Source organism: Choloepus didactylus, chromosome 13, assembly GCF_015220235.1.
Source record: "Choloepus didactylus isolate mChoDid1 chromosome 13, mChoDid1.pri, whole genome shotgun sequence".
Classification (NCBI taxonomy): Eukaryota; Metazoa; Chordata; class Mammalia; order Pilosa; family Megalonychidae; genus Choloepus; species Choloepus didactylus.
This window is the reverse complement of record NC_051319.1, coordinates 84,892,293-84,918,146: the sequence shown is the minus strand read 5'-3', so window position 1 is coordinate 84,918,146 and position 25,854 is coordinate 84,892,293. Positions and strand designations below refer to the sequence as shown.

The 25,854-nt window shown below is 40.7% G+C and overlaps 1 protein-coding gene across 3 annotated transcripts in view; it reads right to left on the bottom strand.

Annotated features, from left to right (window-relative positions):
- Window positions 1-20,134, bottom strand: part of LOC119507823 (protocadherin alpha-C2) — a 210,462-nt gene extending 190,328 nt beyond the window's left edge. The window contains exon 1 of one of the 3 annotated variants that reach the window (XM_037800982.1): window positions 17,538-20,134. In XM_037800982.1, the coding sequence (XP_037656910.1) occupies window positions 17,538-19,931 (2,394 nt within the window). In that variant the 5' untranslated portion in view covers window positions 19,932-20,134. Of the gene's footprint in view, window positions 1-1,530; window positions 4,157-8,016; window positions 10,487-17,537 lie in introns of those variants that run through there. The other 2 variants (XM_037800983.1, XM_037800985.1) reach the window with 2 other exon arrangements.
- Between the last annotated feature and the right edge of the window lie 5,720 nt (window positions 20,135-25,854).

Here is a 25,854-nt window from a genome sequence, read left to right as displayed (position 1 = left end):
GAAATCTAAATCAAAACATTTACCAGGTTGTTTTCATGGAATTCATGTAAAATTTATGTGAAAATGTAAAAGGCCATGTATTATTAATGGAAAAATGAAAAAGAAGTCAAATAGATTATAATAAAACTCAGGCATAAACCATGTTTATTTATGGACATTGTTTTGTTTCAAAAAACATGGAAATGGTCTTGGGTCTGTTGGATATCCTTGAGGGGGGGAGTACTAAATCTTGATCCCCACCTGACAACAATGACAAAAAAATTTCCTAATGAAGTATAAATGAAATGTGAACAATGAAAGAAAAGATACCGAAGGATATTGCCTTCGTGACACAGAATCAAGAAGGAAAGATGGATCAAATGAACTCATGTAAAATTAAGAATTTATTTTCATCAAAAGACACAATTTAAAGAATGAGGAGACAAGATATGAAGTAGAATATAAAACCAAGCAAGGGGTTATGTCCAGAATATAAGTTTCTGAAAAGCAATAAGAAAAACACAGAAGAATAGAGAAACAGGCAAGAGATTTGAAGAGTTATTGCAAAATAGAACATACAAATGGCCAATAATCATATAGAAAGTTGCTTAATATCATTTGTAATCCAGGAAACATGAAATGAAGCCAAAATGAGAATAAAAAACACACCCAGCTAAGTGACTACCATGAAAATAATCTGACAATGCCAAGTTTTGGAGATGATGTGGGGCAATGGAAACTCTTACTCATTGATGGTAGGAATGTAAACAGGCAAAACCACTTTGGAAAGTTGTTTGGCATTATCTATTAAAGATGAAGATGTACACATATTCTGTAATGCACTATCCTCACTCCTATATGGACAAAAATGAAATGTACAAAAATATTTTGGTAGTATTATTCAAAATAGACATAGAGAGACAGTATGCAAAATCTTCAACAGTAGAATAAAAAACTCATAAAATAGTCATAAAATAAAATACTAAAGAGAAAACAAATTAAAGGAACAACAGCTATATATAACAAAATGAATGATTTCTTAAAGAATGATGAGTGATAAAAATAGGAGTAACATGCAAACAAATGCACTTTGAAACCATTTGTGAAATTCCATTTAGATAAAGTTCAGGAAGCAGGCTAAAATTAATCACTGTTACCAAAATAAAAATTCGATTTGAAAGGTGTTTTTGAAGTGCTTCTGAGATGGAAGTAAAAGTATTCACTTTAAGATAACTGAATGAGCTATATTGTTTTGTCTGTGCACGTTTTTGTATGTATTATAGGTCAATAATAGTATGTTTTCTAAAAAGTTGATTACTATTGAAATTTAAAAGAAAGTAAGGTGCAAGAATATGCACGGAAAAACGAAGAATAAAATAAAGCAATATATATTACCTTTGTGTCCTTTAATCCCAAAAGATTTTCGTTAAAATAGGTTTATAATGGAAGTAAAGAAATTTAAACCGTAGAATTTTGATTTGAAGAAAAAAATTAGAAATTATAAAAGAAATGAAAATACAGATTTTTTTAAAAGCATATTTATATACTAACCTTTGAAAGGGAATCCCCAGTTACGTGCTGCTGATCCTCTTTGTCAGGTACACTGGGGCTGAAGGCCATGAGGTCGGCCTTGGGCGGCCCCTCCCCAGAGCACACCCTCTGCCGCCTCTGCTGCGAGTAAGACCAGCTCCCCACCGCGCTGGAGCACACCAGCGTGGGCTTCCCGGGCCCGCACACAACCTCTATGGGCAGCGCTGAGCATCGCAACGCCGTGTACAGCAGCAGCGTGAGCACCAACAGGCTGGACACGGCGCAGATGGCGATGATCAGGTACACGTTGACGTCCACCAGCGCCGCCTCTGTGCCCACGGCGCCCGCCGACGCCCGCGACGACGCCTTCGGCGCCTGGCCGCTCTCTACCAGCGACAGCAGCACAGTGGCCGTGGCCGTCAGCGCCGGCTCGCCGTGGTCCTTTACCAGCACCAGCAGGCGCTGGCGCGGCGCGTCGGCCTCGTCCAGGGCGCGCGTGGTGCTGACCTCGCCTGTGTACAACCCCACGCGGAACGGGCTGCGCGCGCCGCCTGTCGCCGGGTACAGCTCGTAAGACAGCCACGCGCTGTAGCCCGAGTCAGCGTCCACTGCGCGTACCTTCGTCACTACGTGGCCCACACCTACAGACCGCGGCACCAACTCTGTCAGCGCGCCGCCGGCGCCACCCGCCCGAACTGGCAGCAGCGCCGGCGCGTTGTCGTTCTCGTCCAGCACGAACACCTGCAGCGTCACGTTGTTGCCCAGAGGCGGGAAGCCCGCATCGCGCGCGCTCACTTGGAACTGCAGCAGCTCCAGCTCCTCGTGGTCCAGCGGCTGCAGCGCGTACACCTTGCCGCTCTCCGCGTGCACAGACACATAACTCGACACCGCACGCTCGCCCACACGCCGCTCCACCAGCGAGTAGGACACCAGCGCGTTCTCCTGCGCGTCCGCGTCGCGCGCAGACACCGTGAAGATGTGGCAGCTGGGAGGGTTGTTCTCCTTCACGAACACCGTGTACTCGGGCTGCGCGAAGGCTGGCGTGTTGTCGTTCACGTCTGCCACCTCCACGGACACGCTGACCGAGGCCGACAGAGAAGGCGAGCCCCCGTCCCGCGCTGTCACCAGCAGCGCATAGGCCGCCACGCTCTCGCGGTCCAGGGCGCTGTCCAGCACCAGAGAATAGTAATTCTTGAAGGTGGACACCAGCTTGAAGGGAACATGGGGCGTCAGGGTGCATGTTACCTGCCCGTTAGCACCGGAGTCGCGGTCGGACACGCTGATCAGGGCAATCACAGTGCCCAGTGGAGCGTTCTCTCTGACTGGAAGTGATAGAGACTTGAATTCCAAATCTGGGACATTATCATTGGTGTCTTCAACTTCCACCATAATTGTACAGTGGCCAGAGAGTGGGGGCTGCCCCTTATCAATGCCCTCTACAAGAATTTCATAGGATTTGCTTTCTTCAAAATCGATATATCCTTTTACCATAATTTCTCCAGTAATAGGATCTATGTGGAACTTGGATTTTACATTTGGTGAAATATCAGTTGAGAATGAATAAATAATGTCCGCGTTCAAGCCTTCGTCTAAATCCGAGGCGTTAAGGTTAATTACCAACGTTCCGTTAGAAATATTTTCTGGTAATTTCACTGCATAGAGTGTTCTGTCGAAAGCTGGGGCGTTGTCATTAGCATCCAGCACTGTGATGAGTAACTGAACGGTGCCAGTCAGCTCTGGTTTGCCCCCATCAGTGGCTGTAAGAACTAAAAAATGTTCTGGAGTTTCTTCCCTGTCTAACGGTTTCCTTAATACAAGCCCAAGACGTTTTAACCGCTCATCATCGAATGATTTTTCCAGAGAAAAATATTCACTGGGGCTCAGTTTGTAAATCAGCATAGCGTTGGTCCCAATATCTGCATCCGAGGCGCCCTCTAGTGGAAACCGAGAATCAGGCGGCCTGGATTCGGCGATAAACAGATTCTTTTGTGTGGCCGAGAACACAGGCGGATTGTCGTTAATGTCCTTCACCTCCACCTCCACATGGAAAACCTGCAGCGGCCGGTCCACGATCACCTCCAGGTGGATGCTGCACTCCGCGCTCCGCCCGCACAGCTCCTCGCGGTCGATCCGAGAATTCACAAACAAAATGCCATTCTGCAGATTTACCTCCAGAAGGTCCCCGCGGCCCTTGGACACTACCCGGAACAGGCGCGGCACCAGCTCGGCCAGCTCCAGCCCCAGGTCCTGCGCGATGCGGCCCACGAAGGTGCCATGTTTGGTCTCCTCGGGGACCGAATAGTGGACCTGGCCGCTCCCTGCCTCCCAGGCTGCGAGGACCAGAAGCGAGAGGAGCAGACTCCAGGCTCCCGGGCAGCTTCTCCTGGAAAACTCCATCTCAAGCACTCAGAACTTTGTTCTGATTAAGGGATCTCTTCTCAAGAATCTAGAGAAATGTTCTCACTGGCCGCCATCCATTTTTCAGCGTTCAGATGGTGTATGCAGCTTCTTCCAGTAAATAAGAATGGAAAGTTTTTTTCTTTCTTTCTTTCTTTCCTCTGTCAGATCTATTTTATGGTAGAGAGCGACATCATGTGGCTCTAATCCGTAAGTATCGATTCCAGCAATCCATACTCTACTATTAAAGTCATATAATTTTTTCAGTTTTTCCGCATCCTTTTATAGTCTTTGTAGAATTTGTCCTACTGAAGTGCAAATATTGTGCCACTAATTGGGCGGCATTATCTCACCCAAGGACAGCTTTTACTACATGAAAACCTTTCTTTTCTCCCTGTTGTAAGTACTTACAGAAATCCAGCTCTAGCTAATACACATTTTGTAAACATAAATTAATTGTAAAATGTTGATTGGGGAATTTATGACAGATTATCTGTGTTCCTAAGAATACCAAAGGCTGCTGCTATTAATGAAAGCACCCTCTTCATTCCTCGATTTTGTATTCCTGGTGTTGACAAATTGAGGGAACCAATCTTTAGGGAACTTATGATCCCAATACTAAGCCATTAAAAGAGAAATTTGCAAATGTTTTTAAAAGAATCAAAGAACATCCACATTTAATTGATTATCTTCTTTAAGTCATCTAAGTTGAAAGTGTAAGGAAGCTTTTGCAAGGAAGTAGGAAGTTGTAGTAAACAGTTCATGTGGACAAGTTCACCAAACAATTTTCTTCACTGGAACCAATTCAAGTCACGTGAACAAGGCTGGTATTCTATTTTGTCTCTTAATTGCTTTATAATTATAAGTACCTGTCTGTTCTCCAGTCTCTAATATGCCCAAACTTCTATTTTCTCCTGAACTGTTCATATTTCTTAATCAAACAGAATAATTTCCTCCTTCCAAGATATTTTTTCACTAATCATACCCACTACATCATCATTTGCAAACCCTTCACAAAGCAATTTCCCCCATTTTATATTCTTTTAAAACTTCCCTGACCCATGAAGACTTCTGGATCAAACCAACTAGGCAGACAGATTTACCTTTGTTATATGCTACAGCTCCCAGATTGAATCACTTTCAGTCCCTTACTATGTTCATTTCTTTGGTAGACATTCATATTTCCTTGTTTGAAATATGAATCTTAAAGACAATAGCTGTGTCTTAATAGTTTGATAGCTTAGGGGTACTTACCTAATATTTGCTAAATATTTACCTATAGATATGGTTCTGGTTCTCTTCAACTGCCTAACAAAATGCATTAAGTTAAGGTGGTCATATTGCTAGTACTAACCTACTGAGGATTAATGACTCATTTGAGCAACTTTTCCAAAACATGAGTTTAGATCTCCATGAGAAGAGATGCTCCAGAGCTACTTAAAATAGCAGGAAAAAATAATGCCTAAGTAGCCTCTATAATCTTCTAGAGAAACAAAAAGATGTTCCTTATACATTGCCCTAATTAAAATACATTTCAATTTCCATATTGAAATACTGGGTTTTAGCTTAATTTTCATTCTAGTTTAAGACAGTTATGATCTTTGAGACAACCTGGATTTTAATGGGAAATGAAGCCTCCCCAATAAATAGAGAACAATACATAATGGTGGCCATTTTCAAAATTCCTTTGTCTTTTATGGTGGTAAACCTCTTTCCCCTATTTTTGTCTCACACAAGAAAAAAATCTAGTGAAAATGCTGTAGGTTCTCTCTCTAAAAGGAGCCATACTCATTTAAAAAAAAAACTTCAGACTCAAAACATAAATGAGAGTATTTTCACAGTGTGGGGACCCAAACCATAGATTTATACAAAACGAGGATAGAGGTCAAATACACTTGAAGAAAGTGAAAAGGATTCTCTGTCCATTTATTTTATTTCACCAAATAATTAAATGCTTAAATGACGGGATGCAACAGAATGGAAAAGGATATTTATTTGTGGCTTTTTCAGTATTCTTTTGTCACAGCAGAAATACATTTCTAAAGAGAAAAAACTAAAAAATTCTTCAAAATGTGTTATTAGCCAAGAGTCTTGTTACTCAAGAATTTCAAGAGGAGAACTGGATTTGAAGGTTGAAATCCACATACTCTAGAAGACAAGGACTTTGGATGACCCTATTATTTACAATGGGATGATAATGAAACCTAACAAAATAGTCAACTGAGGTTGGACATGTTGTGGCTAAAACTTGATGGACAAGGAGTTGTATAGGATAGTGCCAGAAAGGAAACAGGAAGTGGGAAAAGGGAGGAATGATAACTATTTCCTCTTTTATAAACCTGACTCACAACCATGTCCTTGACTATTAACCAGGCTACTAGTTCTCTCCAGTGACAAGGAAACCGGAATGGAAGTCCAACTGCTTGGAAATGACTAGCTACATGGGGAGATGACTGGAAAATAGTCTCAGTTCAACTTTATTTGGTACCAGTTTTTTGGTGCTTTGGATGTACTGCATAGCAAACATTAATAGACAGGGTGATATTTAAAGGAAGGTCACCACTAATAACATTGATTTATCGAACTCATTTGACATAAGGCTCCTTAATACTGTATGCAAAATAGGTTAATGATTAATAAGTTTGACTAGTTGGCATAGTTAAAAAATTAGCATATACAGAAATACTCTCAACAAATTATTCACATTCAAAATAATTCTTTACAAGTTTAATAATATTCTTAAAAGGAAGAACATTTTCTAAATGATGGTATACTAAATGGAGTATTAATTTTTTCTTCCTATTTATTTTTATATTTTTATTGTAGAATATAACACATATACATATCTATTGATTTTTTAAATGGTTACTGTTTCAGTTTATTAAAGCTGCCAGAATGCAATATACCGGAAATGGGTTGGCTTTTAACAATGGGGATTTATTAAGTTACAAGTTACAATTCTAAGGCTGTGAAAATGTCCAAATTAAGGCATCAACAGGAGGATACCTTCTCTGAAGAAAGTCTGCTGGCATTCGAGCTTCCTCTGTCAGAGGGCAAGGCACATGGCTGGTGAAAGCTGGTCCATCACTACCCGGTTTCATTGCTTTCAGCTTCTGATTCCAGGGGCGTTGTCCCTGAGCATCCCTTTAGTTCTCTCTTAGCATCTCTGGGACATTTCTCTCTCTCTAAGATCTCTCCAAATGTCTCTGACTTTTATCCTCTCACAAAGGATGACTATAAAGGATTAAGACCAACCTTGAATAGGCTGGGTCACATCTCAATTAAAACAACCTAATCAAAATGTCCCACCCACAATAGGTCTGCACCCACAAGAATGGATTAAGAGAACATGGCCTTTTCTTGGGGCAAATAACAGCTTCAAACCAGCACACTTACTAAATAGGAGAAACTGAAGGTGGAAAACACACAGATTCTAAAAAATAACGTTGTTCTGTTGACTTTTGTTACCCATTTGGGAAATCTAACCATGGTAAATAGTATCACCACATGAGAGCATAAGACCTAAAACAAATCACATTCAAGGAGGGCCTGAGCCTCCAAACAAACGGAATAAGAGAGCTAAAAGAGGCATCATAAAAGGCAATCAGTTTCATAAACTAATATTTAAAATTGAAGGTGTGAAAGAATAAAAAGGGAGTGTTGCACATTTAGTGTGAACTCATGATATAGACCAATGACATTTGACTGTCTAGTAATAAGTCAAACTAAAAAATGCCAAAAGTTTTTGCACCTTGTGAAGGGATTAGTGCATCACAACTCAAGAGGAAAATTCGTTAAAAGATGAAATTCTTCCAACAAAAGATATTTTGCTTTGAATTCAAACTTTTAGCAATAAAATAATCCTGCTACTGCAAACACAACTAAAAAACAAAACTGCAAATGTGAAGCTCACTACTAATTGTTGACTCGGTTCAAAAGCATTAGTACCAAGAAATGCAAAGATATTTTAACCACAAAATCACTACTAGAAAACATAAATACTGAAAACATAAGAGTAGCATAATAGCTATTAAAATGCTTCCAAGGGAATGGAACTATTAGGGAATAAAAAAGAGGGACATTTTTGAAAGGATAAGAAAAATTACTTACTTTGACGGAAAGATCAACGTCCACGTTGAGTTGCTCATCTCTATCCCCGCTAACTGGACCTGGAGGAAGGCTGGGGCTGAAGGCCATGAGATCCGTCTTGGGCGGCCCCTCCCCAGAGCACACCCTCTGCCGCCTCTGCTGCGAGTACGACCAGGTCCCCACCGCGCTGGAGCACACCAGAGTGGGCTTCCCCTGCCCGCACGCGACCTCTGTGGGCGGCGCCGAGCAGCGCAGCGCCGTGTACAGCAGCAGGGTGAGCACCAACAGGCTGGACACGGCGCAGATGGCGATGATTAGGTACACGTTGACGTCCATCAGTACCTTCTCGGCGCTCATGGCGCCCGCTGACGCCTGCGACGACACCTTCAGGGCCTGGCCGCTCTCCACCAGCGACAGCAGCACAGTGGCCGTGGCCGCCAGCGCCGGCTCCCCGTGGTCTTTCACCAGTACCAGCAGGCGCTGGCGTGACGCGTCCGCCTCGTCCAGGGCACGCGTCGTGCTGATCTCGCCAGTGTACAACCCCACACGGAACGGGCTCCGCGTCCCGCCCGCTGCAGGCTGCAGCTCATAAGATATCCACGCGTTGTAGCCAGAGTCGGCGTCCACCGCCCGCACCTTCGCCACCACGTGGCCCGCGCCGACAGACCGCGGCACTAGCTCGCTCAGTGCGCCACCCGCGCCGCCCGCGGGAGACGGCAGCAGCGCCGGCGCGTTGTCGTTCTCGTCCAGCACAAACACCTGCAGCGTCACGTTGCTGCCCAGAGGCGGGAAGCCCGCGTCGCGCGCGCTCACCTGGAACTGCAGCAGCTCCAGCTCCTCGTGGTCCAGCGGCTGCAGCGCGTACACCTTGCCGCTCTCCGCGTGCACCGACACGTAGCTCGACACCGCACGCTCGCCCACCCGCCGCTCCACCAGCGAGTAGGACACCAGCGCGTTCTCCTGCGCGTCCGCGTCGCGCGCAGACACCGAGAAGATGTGGCAGCCGGGCGGATTGTTCTCCTTCACAAACACCGTGTACTCCAGATGTGCGAAGACCGGCGCGTTGTCGTTCACGTCTGCCACCTCCACGGACACGCTGGCCGAGGCCGACAGAGAAGGCGAGCCCCCATCCCGCGCTGTCACCAGCAGATCATAGGCCGCCACTTTCTCGCGGTCCAGGGCGCTGTCCAGCACCAGAGAATAGTAATTCTTGAAGGTGGACACCAGCTTGAAGGGAACATGGGGCGTCAGGGTGCATGTTACCTGCCCGTTGGCACCAGAGTCGCGGTCGGACACGCTGATCAGGGAAATCACAGTGCCCACTGGAGCATCTTCCAGGATGGGGAGTGCGAGAGACGTTATCGACACTTCCGGTGTGTTATCATTAACGTCCACAAGTTTTACTGAAATTTTACAGTGACCAGACATTGATGGAGTTCCTTTGTCAGATGCAGTGACTTGAATCTCATAGGATTTTTTTTCTTCATAATCTAGTTGTCCCATGATTCTGATTTCCCCTGAGCTGGGATCTATTTTGAATTTGGTCTGTATAGTGGAGGGCACATCATTACTGAGTGAATACACAATCTCGCTGTTTGATCCTTCATCTGCATCAGAAGCATTTAGTTTAACCACTAAGGTTCCTTTTGCGGTGTTCTCTAACAACTGTACTTTGTAAACTAATTGGTCAAAACTAGGTTCGTTGTCATTCACATCTAATATCTTAATAAGCATTTGAATCGTGCCTGTGAGCTCAGGTTTGCCCCCATCAGTAGCTACCAGTAACAAATTAACCTCGGCAGTTTCCTCTCTGTCCAGAGATTTCCTTAGCACAAGAGACAGTGATTGGCTTAGCTCATCATTTGTCTGTATGTCTAGATAGAAAAACTCACTGGAGCTGAGCTTGTAGGAGAGGAGAGCGTTTACTCCGATATCTGCATCAGATGCTCCCTCTAGAGGAAACCGCGACTCAAGAGGTCGAGTTTCAGGAAACCGGAGAGTCTTTACTGTGATTGGAAATATAGGCGGGTTGTCGTTAATGTCCTTCACCTCCACCTCCACATGGAAAAATTGCAGCGGCCTCTCCACGATCACCTCCAGGTGGATGCTGCACTCCGCGCTCCGCCCGCACAGCTCCTCGCGGTCGATCCGAGAATTCACAAACAAAATGCCATTCTGCAGATTTACCTCCAGAAGGTCCCCGCGGCCTTTGGACTCCACCCGGAACAGGCGCGGCACCAGCTCGGCCAGCTCCAGCCCCAGGTCCTGCGCGATGCGGCCCACGAAGGTACCGTGTTTGGCCTCCTCGGGGACGGAGTAGTGGACCTGGCCGCTCCCCGCCTCCCAGGCTGCGAAGACCAGAAGCGAGAGTAGCAGGCGCCGGACTTCCCGGCTTCCTCTTATAGAAAACACCATTACCAGTACTCAGTGAGTTGATCAAATTGGAAAATGGTATTTTTCAAAAGTGTAAATACTATCTTCTATTCTCTGCTCTAGTCCTGCTGCTTCTCTTATTGTTCTGCTTCTCTGGAGCGACAGTGGGGTATTCTGTATTTTTCCTTCCCAGAGAACACTCTGTGGTAGACAGCGACATCATGTGGCTAAAACGTAGGCTCTACTGTTTATCACGTAGATGTAAAACTAGACAATTTTCTGGTCTAAGTTTACTCACACTGTCCATCTTGGAAAAAATATTTTAATCTCTGAAACATTTATCACTTCATCAAACGAAGTACATACAAATCAAAGGGTATTTTAGTTAAATGAAAATAATATTAATGTATATCTGTTGTTTTTTGATTTAATTTGTTTGCAGATGTTTGGAAGTTAATAATTCATTTGTTTCTCATTTGGATAACAGTTAATTTAAGATTTTTTTTTCTAATATATTTGTATTTTGATGCAAGAACTATACAACTTGCAACTACACAACTTACAACTAAACTTTTGTAGTGTTTGAGTATCCTGTTTTATTAATTCTAAGCTGCCTCCTTACACAGATAAAAATATGGAAATAGAATAAAGATAACATGAGGACGATAAGGTAAATCCAGGGGTGTGGTCATGTACAAAGTACATAATTAAAGGTCATTTTCATATACACTAAGTAGGCCACAAATTTTATTTTTAGCTTTCTAGAGAAAAAAAAAGGAAAACAAAATTAATGCACGATTCAGTGACTCTAAAAGAAAAGCAAAATCCTTGCTAAAAAGAAGCCAGCTTTTCTTGGTACTGGAACCAATAATAATTTCTCCTTTAAATCCAATATTTATTCACATAATTTATAGAAGTTTATATTTATATTAATCAGTACTCTAATAATGTGTAAACTGACAAACAAAACAACAGAGGATCATTTATTGGCTTATACATAGAAATAGGTAATGATTTACTGGTTTCAGGCAGAGCTGGGTCTATACATTTTTTAATAATGCCATAAGGAAAATATCTCCTTGTCCATGATTTCTTTTCTTCTATGTTATTCTTTGACAGACTTTTCCCATATGATGTCAAAATGGCCAAAGCATCTTTGAGGCTTCCATATTACCAGTTTAGCAACTCTCAACAGAAAGTAATTGTCTTTTTCCCAATAGTCCCAGTAAAAATCCCATATGTCATTTCCTTTGACCAAATTTGGATGACGTGTCTTTCCTTCAGTCAATAGTTGTGGTGGTTCTCATATTGGATAGATATGGGTCACTAGTTCCTGCCAGGAGATGGATTCAGACCCTCCTAAACTACATGGACTGAGAATGGGGAGACTGATTCTTGGGGAGGCCAGGGCAAGTCAGCATGTACCTATATTCTCCTAGTGTTTAAGCTGAATGCACATAGAAACAGACTGTCCACTACATCATTATGTAGTTGCAAAGCATGTGTGTGATACTCAAAAATTTTTATACATAATCAGTGGCCAATATAGCAAAATGTCATGGTTGACAAATTAAGAAATTATACACAGAATCCAGATGTTAGATCCAGGAAAGATGGTTTGCCTGAGGCAGTTTTTGGAATCATATAAGAAAATTATGCTGGATTTTCAGGATGACCTGTTCAGGAGTATAAGAGATATTTTGTGATGCTATTCAGAGTCTCTAAGGATCTAGACTGTCTCCCTCTGCCCTCAGAGGAAACGCAAGCACATATCCTCCAATGGAGAAATGAGACTGAGAAGCCATGCTCAACAAACAGCCTCCAGTTTGACATCTCTTAGTATCCATTGCTAAAATTATACCCTTCACATCATGAAAGCAAACTGTCAGTTCCAAAAGGTTCATGTGTACAAGCATTCATTATTGCAAAACCTTCAACCCAACTTCCCTCAAAACTACTATAATGCTCCAAAGGAAAATAAAAATGCTGTTACAAGAAAGGGGGGAATATGCTAGGCAAGAAAAAAGAAGTACTTACTATATTTTTATTTCCACTTATTACTTTTCTTCTACCTTTTATATACAAGAAGAAGAAATCACAGCACGATCATTTTTCCCATTGACTCCAAGTTATCTAATCTACTAAATGGCCAGATGCCTTTGTAAAATGTCAGTAATAATGTCCTCCTGTCAGCTGTATTACCTGTTGTAATGCTCTCCTCTTTAAAATTTATTGTTTTTACTCAGCTTACTGGCAGTGGAATCCCAATATATACATTGTTGTGCACTGACTATTTCAGTTTTCCCTCTAAAATAACACAAATTTATTTCTTGCACCCGCAAAATCCTCTGTGGTTATGAAACATTCCCTATCACAGCCTTTCTCCACAAGTCGGTTCAGCATCCCAGACTGCTTTGATCTCATGGCATCTCAAACTGTGCTTCCATAATCGCTGCAACAGGAAAAGACAGCAGAAGAGAGCCTTGCACTGGCAATTACATACTTCTGCCTGGAAGAGATGCATATAATTCACATTTCACTGGTCAAAGAAAATCACAAAGCCATGCTACCTCAACAAGGCAACAAGGGAGTGTTTCCAGAATATTGGTAAGTATCACTAGTGGCTATCAAAATAAACTAATATTTCTCATCCTCATCTATTTTGCAGTCTTGAATGACTGCAAGTCTTGAAGGGGCCTCAAATGATACCTTACTTTTCTAATTATTTATTGTTTTACCAGATAATAGAATTACAATTCTAATCTTAAAAAGGAAGTTTCTTGGGGAAAAAGGAACACATCAAGAAATAAAATCCTCTCAAGTAGTCTCCCTTTTATTTCAGGCAAAGAAGAAAATATTTTCCTACTGATGAAATTGTATTATCATCATACCAAGGTCACGTGAAAATAAAATTACAATTTCTGAAACCATATTCATGAAACCAAAGCTAATTAATGAAACTGAATAATCCAAATATAATAATTTATGTTTTTATCAAGATTTTACTGAAGCCAATAATAGCTTTTGTTTCTACTAGGAAGTTCAAAACCTGGACCCTGAATAAAAAATGAAAATAATCCTGTTATTTCAAAATACCCAGGTGTGGCAACCCGTGGCCTGAGCAAAACAGGCCTGCAGATCTTTGGCGCACAGCAGTCTGCATGACCTAGGCAGCTAAATGTTTAACCTATTGTCTTTCTAAGCAAGTAAAGAGAAAAAGTGTAAATTGACCTTAAAATGTAACTTTATGCAAGCAGGCAGGAAGTGAGAGGCTCTTAGTCTCACAAAAAGAGCAAAATGTAATTGTTCAAGTGCTATTCTAGTCCATCCTACACCACCCCCCCAGGTCAAAGTAACCTGTCCCTGAATCTATGCTCCTCCCACCCTTAGGAGGGCCTTTTCTTAAACCCTTATAAAAGGCTTTCTGCCCATTTTGCATTGCTGGGTCGTCTTCCCTGTGAACACACTGAGAGCCATCATGATCTCTCCATGACTTCTCACCCTGTAAGCAAGCCCTGAATAAAAGTTCATGTATCAGAAAATGCTCATTGTCTTCTTTGGCCTTTGGACTGGCATGGCCCTCTTGGGGTGCGACACCAGGACAATCATAAAAGTCATGTTATTTGCCTTAGTTTTTTCATATAGAGAACACAGGTGTGACGCTGCTAACCTTAATGGATAATGAATATTAACCAAAATGAATCCAATTATGTAGCAATGGTAACAATTTGGTAATAAGATCACTGCATATACAACTTCATCTTTTGAGGATATGATCATTTTTAAGTCAATTACTTTAAGTCCACAAATTTCCTAAATGAACATAAAAATATCATGTCATGAAATAAGCACTAAATAATAGAATTTTCCATAAATCTATTTACTCTACTTCTAAAGTATTCAATGAATAATAAATGAAGCAGAGGAAAGGAGGTTGAAAAGTGGAAAAATGAAGCAACGGGTCCATCTTTAGAAAGAAGAGCAATGGCAATACAGTACATTTCCTGGAAGAAATATGAAGACAGAACTATTGAAGTTGTGTTTATGATATTAAAATTCTGAATGGGACAAAAAACTTAACTACCAAAGGGAAATCCATTCCAATGTTTATAGTAAAATAAATACTTTCAGAATAACAATACTACTCCTCAATCATCTATTTCTCTAGAAGCACATTTTCATTAAAAAATTTCTTTTCAAATATTGTAGTACTAGGCTCGTGTCTTTTGGTTTCAATAGTGATTAATATTTGAGACTCACCTCCAAGTTACTACCTTCAACAATCATCATAATACAGAAAGAACTGTTTGGTTGTTCTGGAATCCATACTGCATCAATCTAAATTTTCATTTTTGACAGTGATTCCAATGCAATTGTGTGAAGGCATGCCTGGATGTCTTCAGGCCAAATTTAAGAGGTTTTTGGTATTCATAAAATGATGCTGAATTCCATTAATAGTCTTATTGTTAACCTCTCATGAAGTACTGTTAGATAACTGGTGTTTCAACCTATATAAATTCTTTAAAAAATAAGTTGTGCCATTCTAACTTCAAATGCCTCTAGTTTAAGTTTTTCTGGCTTAAGAGAAGAAAATATATATTTACTCTTTCCATACTATTCATGATTTTCAGTTTGGCCTTAAAACATAGCTTCCTCTATCACTCTCAACTGTTTGATCATTTTAATTATCTTTTTCAGGTCATTCTCCATCTACTTGATTATATTTCTCTTGTGCTGAGGCAATAAGAATTACACCTAGATTTCTGAGTACTACTTGTATAAAACAAGAATGGCTTAATGTGTTTTATTTTCAGAAAACTTGCTAGTAAATATCTTATTGCCTAGTTTTGAGAGTCATGAATAGAATGCGATCTTCTTTTGTGGATGCCTTGTTTAGAGAAAGAAAACTGAAATAGCAATATTACACCAAATCCAAGTCTTTTCTTATCTAAAATGTTCTTTTAAATGGATTAGAATGTGAGTTCCTTGAATCCAGGAACCCTGCCTATCTTGTTACTGTGCCCATGGGTCTATAGCAGGGACCAGCATATAGTAGGCTCTCAATATGTGCTTGCTAAATGAATCAACAAGAAAATACTGAATGACTCTAGAGGAAAGCCTAGGCCTAGACACTGATATCATTAGCAAATGTAGCTATGGGTATATAGTAATGTGAACTGGGGAGAGAGAAATTATTTTGTGACTCTCTAACCTATCTTCTGTAATATTATAATCCTATAAATGTTTCTTGGCAGCCTGACTCTAAAACTACTTTTTTTTTGCTGATTCTTTGAAAAGCCTGGATATGATAATATTTGAAAAGTTATAGAAACATGTTTACAAACTATTACATTGCTCTGAGCAACAGTTCTTTATCAACCCAAATCTCTGGAAATTATATTAATTTATCATGGAATGCTTTCATAAGGGGATTTTCATGGGACTTCATCTGTGTTTGTTTTAATGTTTTGCAAAAAAAATATGCTCATTTAATACTTGTATAACTGAAGAATTAAGTGTGAGAAATAAAATTTAACATTATAGCTCCAGATGGAATGACTAGTTAATACAATGTATCAAATATGTTTCAGCTGGTTTTACAAAACTACAATCAAACATATTGTCCAGCCATTACATAGTGATCAGTAATCAAACCTTCCTGGAATTTACAGCAGGAAGAGAATGTTTATTTCCTGAAAAATTACTATAGAATGCTTTAATTTATTATTTTTCATATTTCTGTATTCGATTCCAGGATGGAGAAACAGAATTTACACTCAGCCTAGGATTTATTTTGGAAAAATTATTCCCACATTCCTCTTGATCTTTTACTTTGGTTTTTAAGCAGATTTTTAAATTTTACTTTTGCAAATTTCTACTTGTAAGTTACCTTAAATATCTTATGAAAGGCAATGAAGTATAATAGAACAAATTTTGGATATCCTTGGGAAATTTGGAGAAAACTTAGGAAAAATACTGAGCTTAGATATTCTGACCCTCAGGACCATCATCCATAAAATGGGACTAAAGTATCTACTTCACCAAGTCATCGGAAAGATTAAGCAAGGTAAAAATAGAGGATTTTAGAACATTTGTGAGTAAATGGGAGCTGTTCAATAAATATTTCCTATCTGGATTCCCTAAATGACAAATTCATTATTAAGACTTCTAGACCCAGGAGAACTCAAGGTTAATGGCCATAAGGTGACAATGAAGTCATGACTGTATGTTTTAAAATTGAAATAAAAATATCACCCAATAAATATATTTTAAATTACATTTGTTACAACTATTCTTTTTTATTGCACTCTTTGGAATATAGCAACCTTAGAAGAAGAGATATGGTTTCTGTAATTTTGCCTATCATTATTTGTCCAGGACTTGACATTTCACTAGGAGCTGTAAGATAACACCTAAACCTGAGAATGTCACTATATTTCACCACAATGAGATCCTGTTTAAACATTGTTAAATAAAGTAAAATAGTTTCCTGCATTGGGTGTTGCCAGGAGCAAACTTTCTGAGAAATGGCAGAGACTTTCCAAAAAACAAAACAATTGATCACAGGGACGAGGCCTTCTGAGACCCAATAAAATTAAAGCTTTTAGACACTTAGTAATAAGCCAGTTTCAGTCCAATAGAGGTAGCCTATCATAAATGGATAGGTATATCATACTAACCAAGGTATATCTGTTCCCCATTGTGTGAGCCCCTCCTATGAATAAGAAACTTACATGTCAACCAATCGTTGTACTTCCCACTTGGAAATCTTCTAAGTGCCTTTTTAAGTGCTACAAACAGAAGGTTACTGAGACTCTCTCTGACTTCCCCACTTTGACATCTCCCTGCTCGGGCATTTTCTCTTGCAATAAACCTGTGATTTTGAGTAAATCGGTGACTCCGTTTCTCTTGACAATATGTTCAATCCTATGTAGTATTTAAGTATTTTAATATATCTTATTTCAATCAAGGAATATGACAATTTGTCCCTACAGTCGTTGGTTTGTTTCCAGTTTCCATTCCAGAAAAAACTGTGAGGATTTAGATTATATTGCAATATTCATCCCAATATTAGTGAATACTTTAAATACATATTTTAAACTGAGATTTGAAAAGATGACTGGAAAAGATAAAAAACAATTAAGCAGAAGTTCGAAAGTTGGACTTACATTACTGGAAAGACCCGAGTTTGCTTCTGGATGTTCATTTACTTCAGCCACGTTTAGACTTGGAGGAAGGCTGGGGCTGAAGGCCATGAGGTCGGCCTTGGGCGGCCCCTCCCCAGAGCACACCCTCTGCCGCCTCTGCTGCGAGTACGACCAGCTCCCCACCGCGCTGGAGCACACCAGCGTGGGCTTCCCAGGCCCGCACACAACCTCTGTGGGTGGCGCGGAGCACCGCAGTGCCGTGTACAGCAGCAGCGTGAGCACCAACAGACTGGACACGGTGCAGATGGCGATGATCAGGTACACGTTGACGTCCACCAGCGCCGCCTCAGCTCCCACGGCGCTCGCGGATGCCAGCGACGACACCTTCAGCGCCTGGCCGCTCTCTACCAGCGACAGCAGCACGGTGGCCGTGGCCGTCAGCGCCGGCTCGCCATGGTCCTTCACCAGCACCAGCAGGCGCTGGCGCGGCGCGTCCGTCTCGTCCAAGGAGCGCGTCGTGCTGAGCTCGCCGGTGTACAGCCCCACGCGGAACGCGCTGCGCACGCCGCCCACCACCGGCTGCAGCTCGTAAGACAGCCACGCATTGTAGCCCGAGTCGGCGTCCACCGCGCGCACCTTCGCCACCACGTGGCCTGCACCCACAGTCCGCGGCACTAGCTCGTTCAGAGCGCCGCTCACGCCCCCCGCGGGAGACGGCAGCAGCGCCGGCGCGTTGTCGTTCTCGTCCAGCACAAACACCTGCAGCGTCACGTTGCTGCCCAGAGGCGGGAAGCCCGCGTCGCGCGCGCTCACCTGGAACTGCAGCAGCTCCAGCTCCTCGTGGTCCAGCGGCTGCAGCGCGTACACCTTGCCGCTCTCTGCGTGCACCGACACGTAGCTCGAAACAGCACGTTCGCCCACCCGCCGCTCCACCAATGAGTAGGACACCAGCGCGTTCTCCTGCGCGTCGGCGTCATGCGCCAACACTGTGAAGATGTGGCAGCCGGGAGGGTTGTTCTCCTTCACGAATACCGTGTACTCGGGCTGCGCGAAGGCCGGCGCGTTGTCGTTCACGTCTGCCACCTCCACGGACACGCTGGCCGAGGCCGACAGAGAAGGCGAGCCCGCGTCCCGCGCTGTCACCACCAGTGTATAGGCCGTCACGCTCTCGCGGTCCAGGGCGCTGTCCAGCACCAGAGTGTAGTAGTTCTTGAAGGTGGACACCAGCTTGAAAGGGATGTGGGGAGTTAGGGTGCATGTCACACGTCCATTGGCTGCAGAATCACGGTCAGATACCGTGATAAGGGCGATGACCGTGCCGAGTGGCGCGTCCTCTCTGACGGGCAAAGACAGAGAAGTGATCCCCAATTCCGGGGCATTATCATTTACATCCAGCACTTTCACTAAAACTTTGCAATGATTTGACATTGGAGGACTTCCTTTATCAACTGCCTTTATTGGAATTTCGTAGGATTTTGTTTCTTCATAATCCAGTCTACCATTTAGCCTAATTTCTCCTGAGCTGAAATCAATTTTGAATTTTTCTTGAATGTTCAGAGAAGCATCACTACCAAAGGAATAGATAATTTCACCATTGACACCTTCGTCAGCGTCGGAGGCGTTTAATGTGGCCACTAATGTTCCATTTGCTGTAGTCTCAGGTAAGCGGACTCTGTACACAGCCTGATCAAACAGTGGAGCGTTATCGTTAACATCGAGCACCGTGATGAGCAGCTGAACTGAACCTTCCAGCACTGGTTTACCCCCGTCAATGGCGGTCAATAATAAATGAAGTTTTGGTGTTTCTTCTCTATCCAGAGATTTCTTCAATTCAAGCGAAACTGACTTGCTCAGTTCATCACTTGCCTGTACATCCAAAGAGAAATAATCATTGGGGCTGAGGGTGTACGTTAGAAGAGCATTGACACCAATGTCTGCATCTGCAGCGCCTTCTATCCAAAAACGCGAATCCAGCAGTCTAGACTCAGAAATAAATATCCTTTGTTCTCTTCCTCGGAAGACCGGTGGATTGTCGTTAATGTCCTTCACCTCCACCTCCACATGGAAAACCTGCAGCGGCCTGTCCACGATCACCTCCAGGTGGATGCTGCACTCCGCGCTCCGCCCGCACAGCTCCTCCCGGTCGATGCGAGAATTCACAAACAAAATGCCATTCTGCAGATTTACCTCCAGAAGGTCCCCGCGGCCTTTGGACGCCACTCGGAACAGGCGCGGCACCAGCTCGGCCAGCTCCAGCCCCAGGTCCTGCGCGATGCGGCCCACGAAGGTGCCGTGTTTGGCCTCCTCGGGGACGGAGTAGTGGACCTGGCCGCTCCCCGCCTGCCAGGCTGTGAGGACCAGAAGTGAGAGCAGCAGGCGCCGGACTCCCAGGCTTTCTTGCCAAGAAAACAGCATCGCAAAAACGCTAACCTTTTCATAGAACTCTCACCTTACTTCAAAATCATGCCCCCCTTTTTTTTTTTCACTTCATTTTCTCAGTCATTTCTCTCCCTACCGTTTCTGCCTTCTCTCGGTAACAAAATGGAGCGTCCTCTTTTTAGTTTTGGTGAGCAGTACCTCATTCCCATTGTCAAGACGACTTTGTGGTATACAGCGACATCATGTGGCTAATAGTGTGAATTTTAAGTCCATTCATTGATCATCCAAAAAAAATACAATCATTTGCAATTTACTCAATGCAATCATTTTCAATTGTATGTACTTCTAAAGGCTCGGGAACTTTCAAATTTCATTTGTGTATGTATTTCAGGATTTTCCTTTAGTTATTATCACAAAGATCTTAGAAAATTCCAGATATGCTTAAATAACCTTTCATTATATCTTTTGTTTAAAACGATTTATCAGTTCATATATTTTTATAATTAAATAATTTTAATTGAACATTCAAGTTTAAAAGAAATGATGTGACCACTAAAGTTCACCTTATTCTGGGATATGCTGAGTGTTTATTTTTTTTAATAATATATAAAGTTACCAGGGACTTATATATTCTTTAGAAAATTTTCTGAAATACATGCAAATGTCTTCAATGTTGTTTTAACAATTACATCACTTTCTGATAATTTAAAATGTTAGATTAATGATATTAGAGACATTTCCCTTTATGGTTTGCTATATAACAATGATCTATGCACTAAATTTCTAACTTTGTCTTCCAAGCGGAATTAGTATCCCCTGGATCTTTATTCCTTGATCAAATTTCCAGCCATACCTTTTTTCTTTCTAAAGCAAAATACTGTCATATGTTAGTAAAAATAATATGACTATTAAATCAATGTCAAGTACACACATATTTGAGAATCTCAATCCTTAGTCAAAACTAAAATTTTAAATTAAATGTGACGATTGGTATTTCAGAAGAAATAATTTGAGAATAACCTATTAATAAACTTCTCTTCCAATATCAGTCCAATTCATAATCAGAACTCCATAGCTACATCCAAATTTTGGCTAAATGCAGTCAGAAAAACTATCACCAGTAATTTTTTAAAAGAATGACTTTAATATTTCTACTTTAAGTACTAAGTCTATTTTAATACACATGTGCCTCCATAATCTGAAAGTCCAAATCACTGTTTCCTTGATAATTAAAATCTAGATGAAATATCGAGCTATCTCATTTTTAAATCAGCTTTATACATTTTAATAGTTCAGAGTAGTAATTATTTTGAAATGTCCAGCAATATAAAACACATGAATATCCTCTTGTTCCCAAGATGAAGCAAATTCAGAATTTAGAACTTTTCCAGATGTTAGATTTAAGCAATTCATTCAATATTTGAGTATGCAAGGTACTTTAATGTGTTATAATTTCCTTGTGAAACATTCTATTATGAACAATACTTAGAATAAATGCCAACCACAATCCGCTGACATTGGAATATTTCACATAAAACTCTTGAATTAAATATACTTTTATTTCTGGAATTAAAGCATGTTTTCCCTTTTGAAATCTGTCTACATTTAACTGAAAATTATATAATTATCATTCTGCAATATTGAAAATTACAATGACCTTATCTTTAAATATAAGATAATTTTAACCATAAACCATAATCCAGCCTCAAGTCTTTCTTTTGATGCAAACTGTTTAATTAGAAGATATCCTCAATTACATTTACATATCATTTAAAAAGATAAGATGACATTTAACTGAAAAATAAAACATTACTTAACCATGGACTTTATTGTCATGATGGTGATCATGAAAATAAAAGGCTACACAATATTATTGTCAAGGAAAACACAAATAGGAGTATAAATTCTTGAAAACAATGTCATCAAGCTAATAATTTCTAGACAAATGAGACTCCATTGCAGAAAAAATGAACATATGGAGGAAAAGAAAAACTGATAAAGTTGTGTTGAAATTAGATGCTTGTTGAGTTAAACATTCAATGAAATAGAAAATTCCATTGCCTCAACATTAGCATGAAAATTAACCTTGCCGTTATTATTGTTAGTGTCCCGCTTGGAATTTAAATGTTTTGTTTTCATATCACAAATGTATCAGATGATAAAAGCATTTTTTAACCTTTTAATTTTTCCTGATAGTTGCTACAGGTAACAGTCTGAAAATGACAACTTCTTCATTTCTCAAGCACTTCTTCCCCCCTAAAAAAGTCTCCCACTAAATGCACTGACCTTAGATTGGATAGCAGTGTATTGGGAAAATAAATCAAAATCCTTAGAAATTCAGAAGAAATCCCACCATTAAAGACATATTTAATTTGATTTAAAAGTTAAGTTTTAAATATAGATATATTGGGCAGAATCATATATTGATTAAACCAACTTTAAATCAGATTGCTTTACTCCCAACTCTTGCACACAATAATTGCTTGAAGAATTGGAAGTTTTCATAAGGTGAAGAAAGAGAACGTGTGCTAAATTGGGAGGAAGAGCTATTACTGCTCAGATTAAGCATATCTGAGTGGTAGCTACCATTATCCTGAGTCCATAGGATTCTTCAGGTAAGGTAAGGGAAAGTCAGAAAAAGAAAAGAGAAAGTTATAGAAAATTACTGAGAGGAATCCAGAAACAACCTACACAATTTTATATAAGGGCAATGCTTTTGGCATCAAAAACTCCATGTAGACCAAACTTCTGCTTCTGGAAAGATAGAATAGACACACTTTTCCTTATTACTCCCACTAAGTACAATTAAAACACTCTGAACATTATATATAAAACAAACATAAGAGGATGTGACTCCTGGGATGAATCTGGACCCGGCATCGTGGGACTGAGAACATCTTCTTGACCAGAAGGGGGATGCAAAATGAAACAAAATAAAGTTTCAGTGGCTGAGAGATTTCAAATGGAGTTGAGAGGTCACTCTGGTGGGCATTCTTATGCACTATATAGATATCCCTTTTTAGGTTTTAATGTATTGGAATAGCTAGAAGTAAATACCTGGAAACTATCAAACTCTAACCCAGTAGCCTTGACTCGAAGATGACTGTATAACCATGTAGCTATAGTTGACAGTATGATTGTGAAAACCTTGTGGCTCACACTCCCTTTATCCAGTGTATGGATGGATGAGTAGAAAAATGGGGACAAAAACTAAACAAAAAATAGGGTGGGATGGGGGGGATGGTTTGGGTGTTCTTTTTTACTTTTACTTTTTATTCTTATTTTTATTCTTTCTGGTGTAAGGAAAATGTTCAAAAACAGATTGGCATGATGAATGCAAAACTATATGACAGTACTGTGAACAGCTAATTGTACATCATGAATGATTGTATGGTATGTGAATATATCTCAATAAAACTGAATTTAAAAAAAACAAACGTAAGAAAACTATGAAAGGTGGAGAGGAGAAGGCAGACTGGTTAGGAACCTTGGGACCAAAGAATTACACAGTGGTGAATTCCTGGGTTTTCTTTTTTGCCTGGTATATGCCAGCCAGCAACCTGAAAACAGAGAAAAAGGCCCCTCCCAAAGCCTGCTCTCTCTAGCTGAAGGACCAAGGAAGGGGCAGCCTGGCAGGATTAAAAAATTTTAGACAATAACCACTGTACTCTAACCAAATGCTAAAGAAAAAAATTGTGGCCTCACACACTCCAGCAAAGGCTGCTTGGGAGCCTAGACTTCCACCACTTGGGAGGGTGTAACAAGGTACTCCAACAATACCACCAGTGTGATATCAGAGAAGACCAAAAAGAAAGCTAGGACTTTCATCGCCACCAGCCTATAACAATGTCTACATTTTCCTTCTTCTCTCATCAGTGGAGATCATGTAGAGAGACTGGCCATGTGAAATGGAACTCCCACACTACCCAGCAGTATAAAGGACACCCTCAGCCAATTGTTGATGGGGTGGCTAAATGGGGAACTTGGGCTTCTACCTACCTGTGGCAGTAACAAGGCCTTGACTAGCTACCGTCACCCTGACAGAGTTGTCTCAGAAGAATGCAGTTAAAACAGAAGGCTTAAGTAAGATCCAGAGACTCCTATATAATATGAAAATGTCCAGGTTTCAAAAAAATCTCTCATTATACTAAGAAACAAGAAGATCTCAAATGGAATGAAAAATGACAATCTTTAGATGCCAACACTGAGATGATAGATATATTAGAGATATCTGTCAAAGATTTTTAAACCAACGATCATAAAAATGCTTTGATGAGCAACGACAAACACAGTTGAAGCAGATAAAAAATAGCCTCAGCAATGAAAAAGAAAGTCTCAGAAAATAGACAGAGGATTAAAAAGAAGAACCAAATAGAGTTTTTAGAACTTAAAAATTCAGTAACCAAAATAAAAAGCTCACTGAAAAGACTCAAGAGCATAATAGAAGGGATAAAGAAAGAAACAGTCAACTAAAAGATAGAGCAACTGAAATTACTGAATCTGAACAATGAGAAGAATACAGAATGAAGAAAAAAAAAACAGTAACAGAAACTCAGGAGCACTTGGGACTATAACAAAATGTCCAACATTCATATCTCTGGACTCTCAAAAGAAGAGAAGGAGGGTGAGGCTGAAAAGTACTTAAAAAATAATGACAAAACTTCCCAAATTTGGCAAAAGAGATTCAAGGATCTCAGCAAACCCCAAATACTATAAACTCAGTGGATTCATACTAAGCCACATCATAGACAGACTTCTGAGAATGGAAGACAAAGAAAAAAATCTTGAGAACAGCAAGACAGAAAGGACAACTTATTAATATAGGAAAAGCAAGTCTTATGACAGTGGACTTCTCATAAGAAACTATGAAGGCCAGAAGAAAGAGTTACTATATTTTTAAAGTTCTGAAGGGGAAGAAAAAGGACTTTAAAATTGTAATCCTTAAGAAAGGAAGGGGGAAATAAAAACATTCTCACTTGAAGGAAAACTAAAAGAATTTGTTGCCAGTGGCCTACACTAAAAGAATCATTAAAGGAAGTTTTGTAAACAGAAAAGGAAATGATAAAAGAAGGAATCTTGGAAAATTAGGAGTTCGAGAATATTGTAAGCACAAATATGGGTAAATACAATAGACTTTCCTTCTCCTCTTGAGTTTCAAAAATTATGTTTGATAACAGAAGCAAAAGATTGTTATCTCATGTGATTCCTAAATGAAAGTAGAGGAGATATTTAAGACAACTATATTATAAATCTGGGAGGGTAGGGGGATATAAAGAAGGTAAATGTTATAAAATTCACTTTACCTGGTAAAATGATGACATTTGTAGACTGTGATAAGTTAAGTAAATATAATGTAATATCTAGAGCAACCATTAAAAAAGCTGTACAAGGAGATACACTCAAAAATACTATAGATAAATCAAGATGAGTTCTAAAATGTGTTTAAGTAACCTACAGAAAGATAGGAAAAGGAAAACATAAACGAAAAACAGAAAGAACAAATGGAAGACAAAAAATAAAATAGGATACTTGTTCTAGTTTGCTAATGCTGTGGAATGCAAAACACCAGAGACGGATTGGCTTTTATAAAAAGGGGGTTTATTTGGCTACACGGTTACAGTCTTAAGGCCATAAAGTGTCCAAGGTAACACATCAGTAATCGGGTACCTTCACTGGAGGATGGCCAATGGTGTCCGGAAAACCTCTGTTAGCTGGGAAAGCACATGGCTGGCGTCTGCTCCAAAGTTCTGGTTTCAAAATGGCTTTTCTCCCAGGACGTTCCTCTCTAGCAAGATTGCTCCTCTTCGAAACGTCACTCACAGCTGCACTGAGTTCCTTCTGCTTATGTCAGCTCATTTATATGGCTCCACTGATCAAGGCCCACCCTAAATGAGTGGGGCTATGCCTCCATGGGAATATCTCATCAGAGTCATCACCCACAGCTGGGTGGGGCACATTC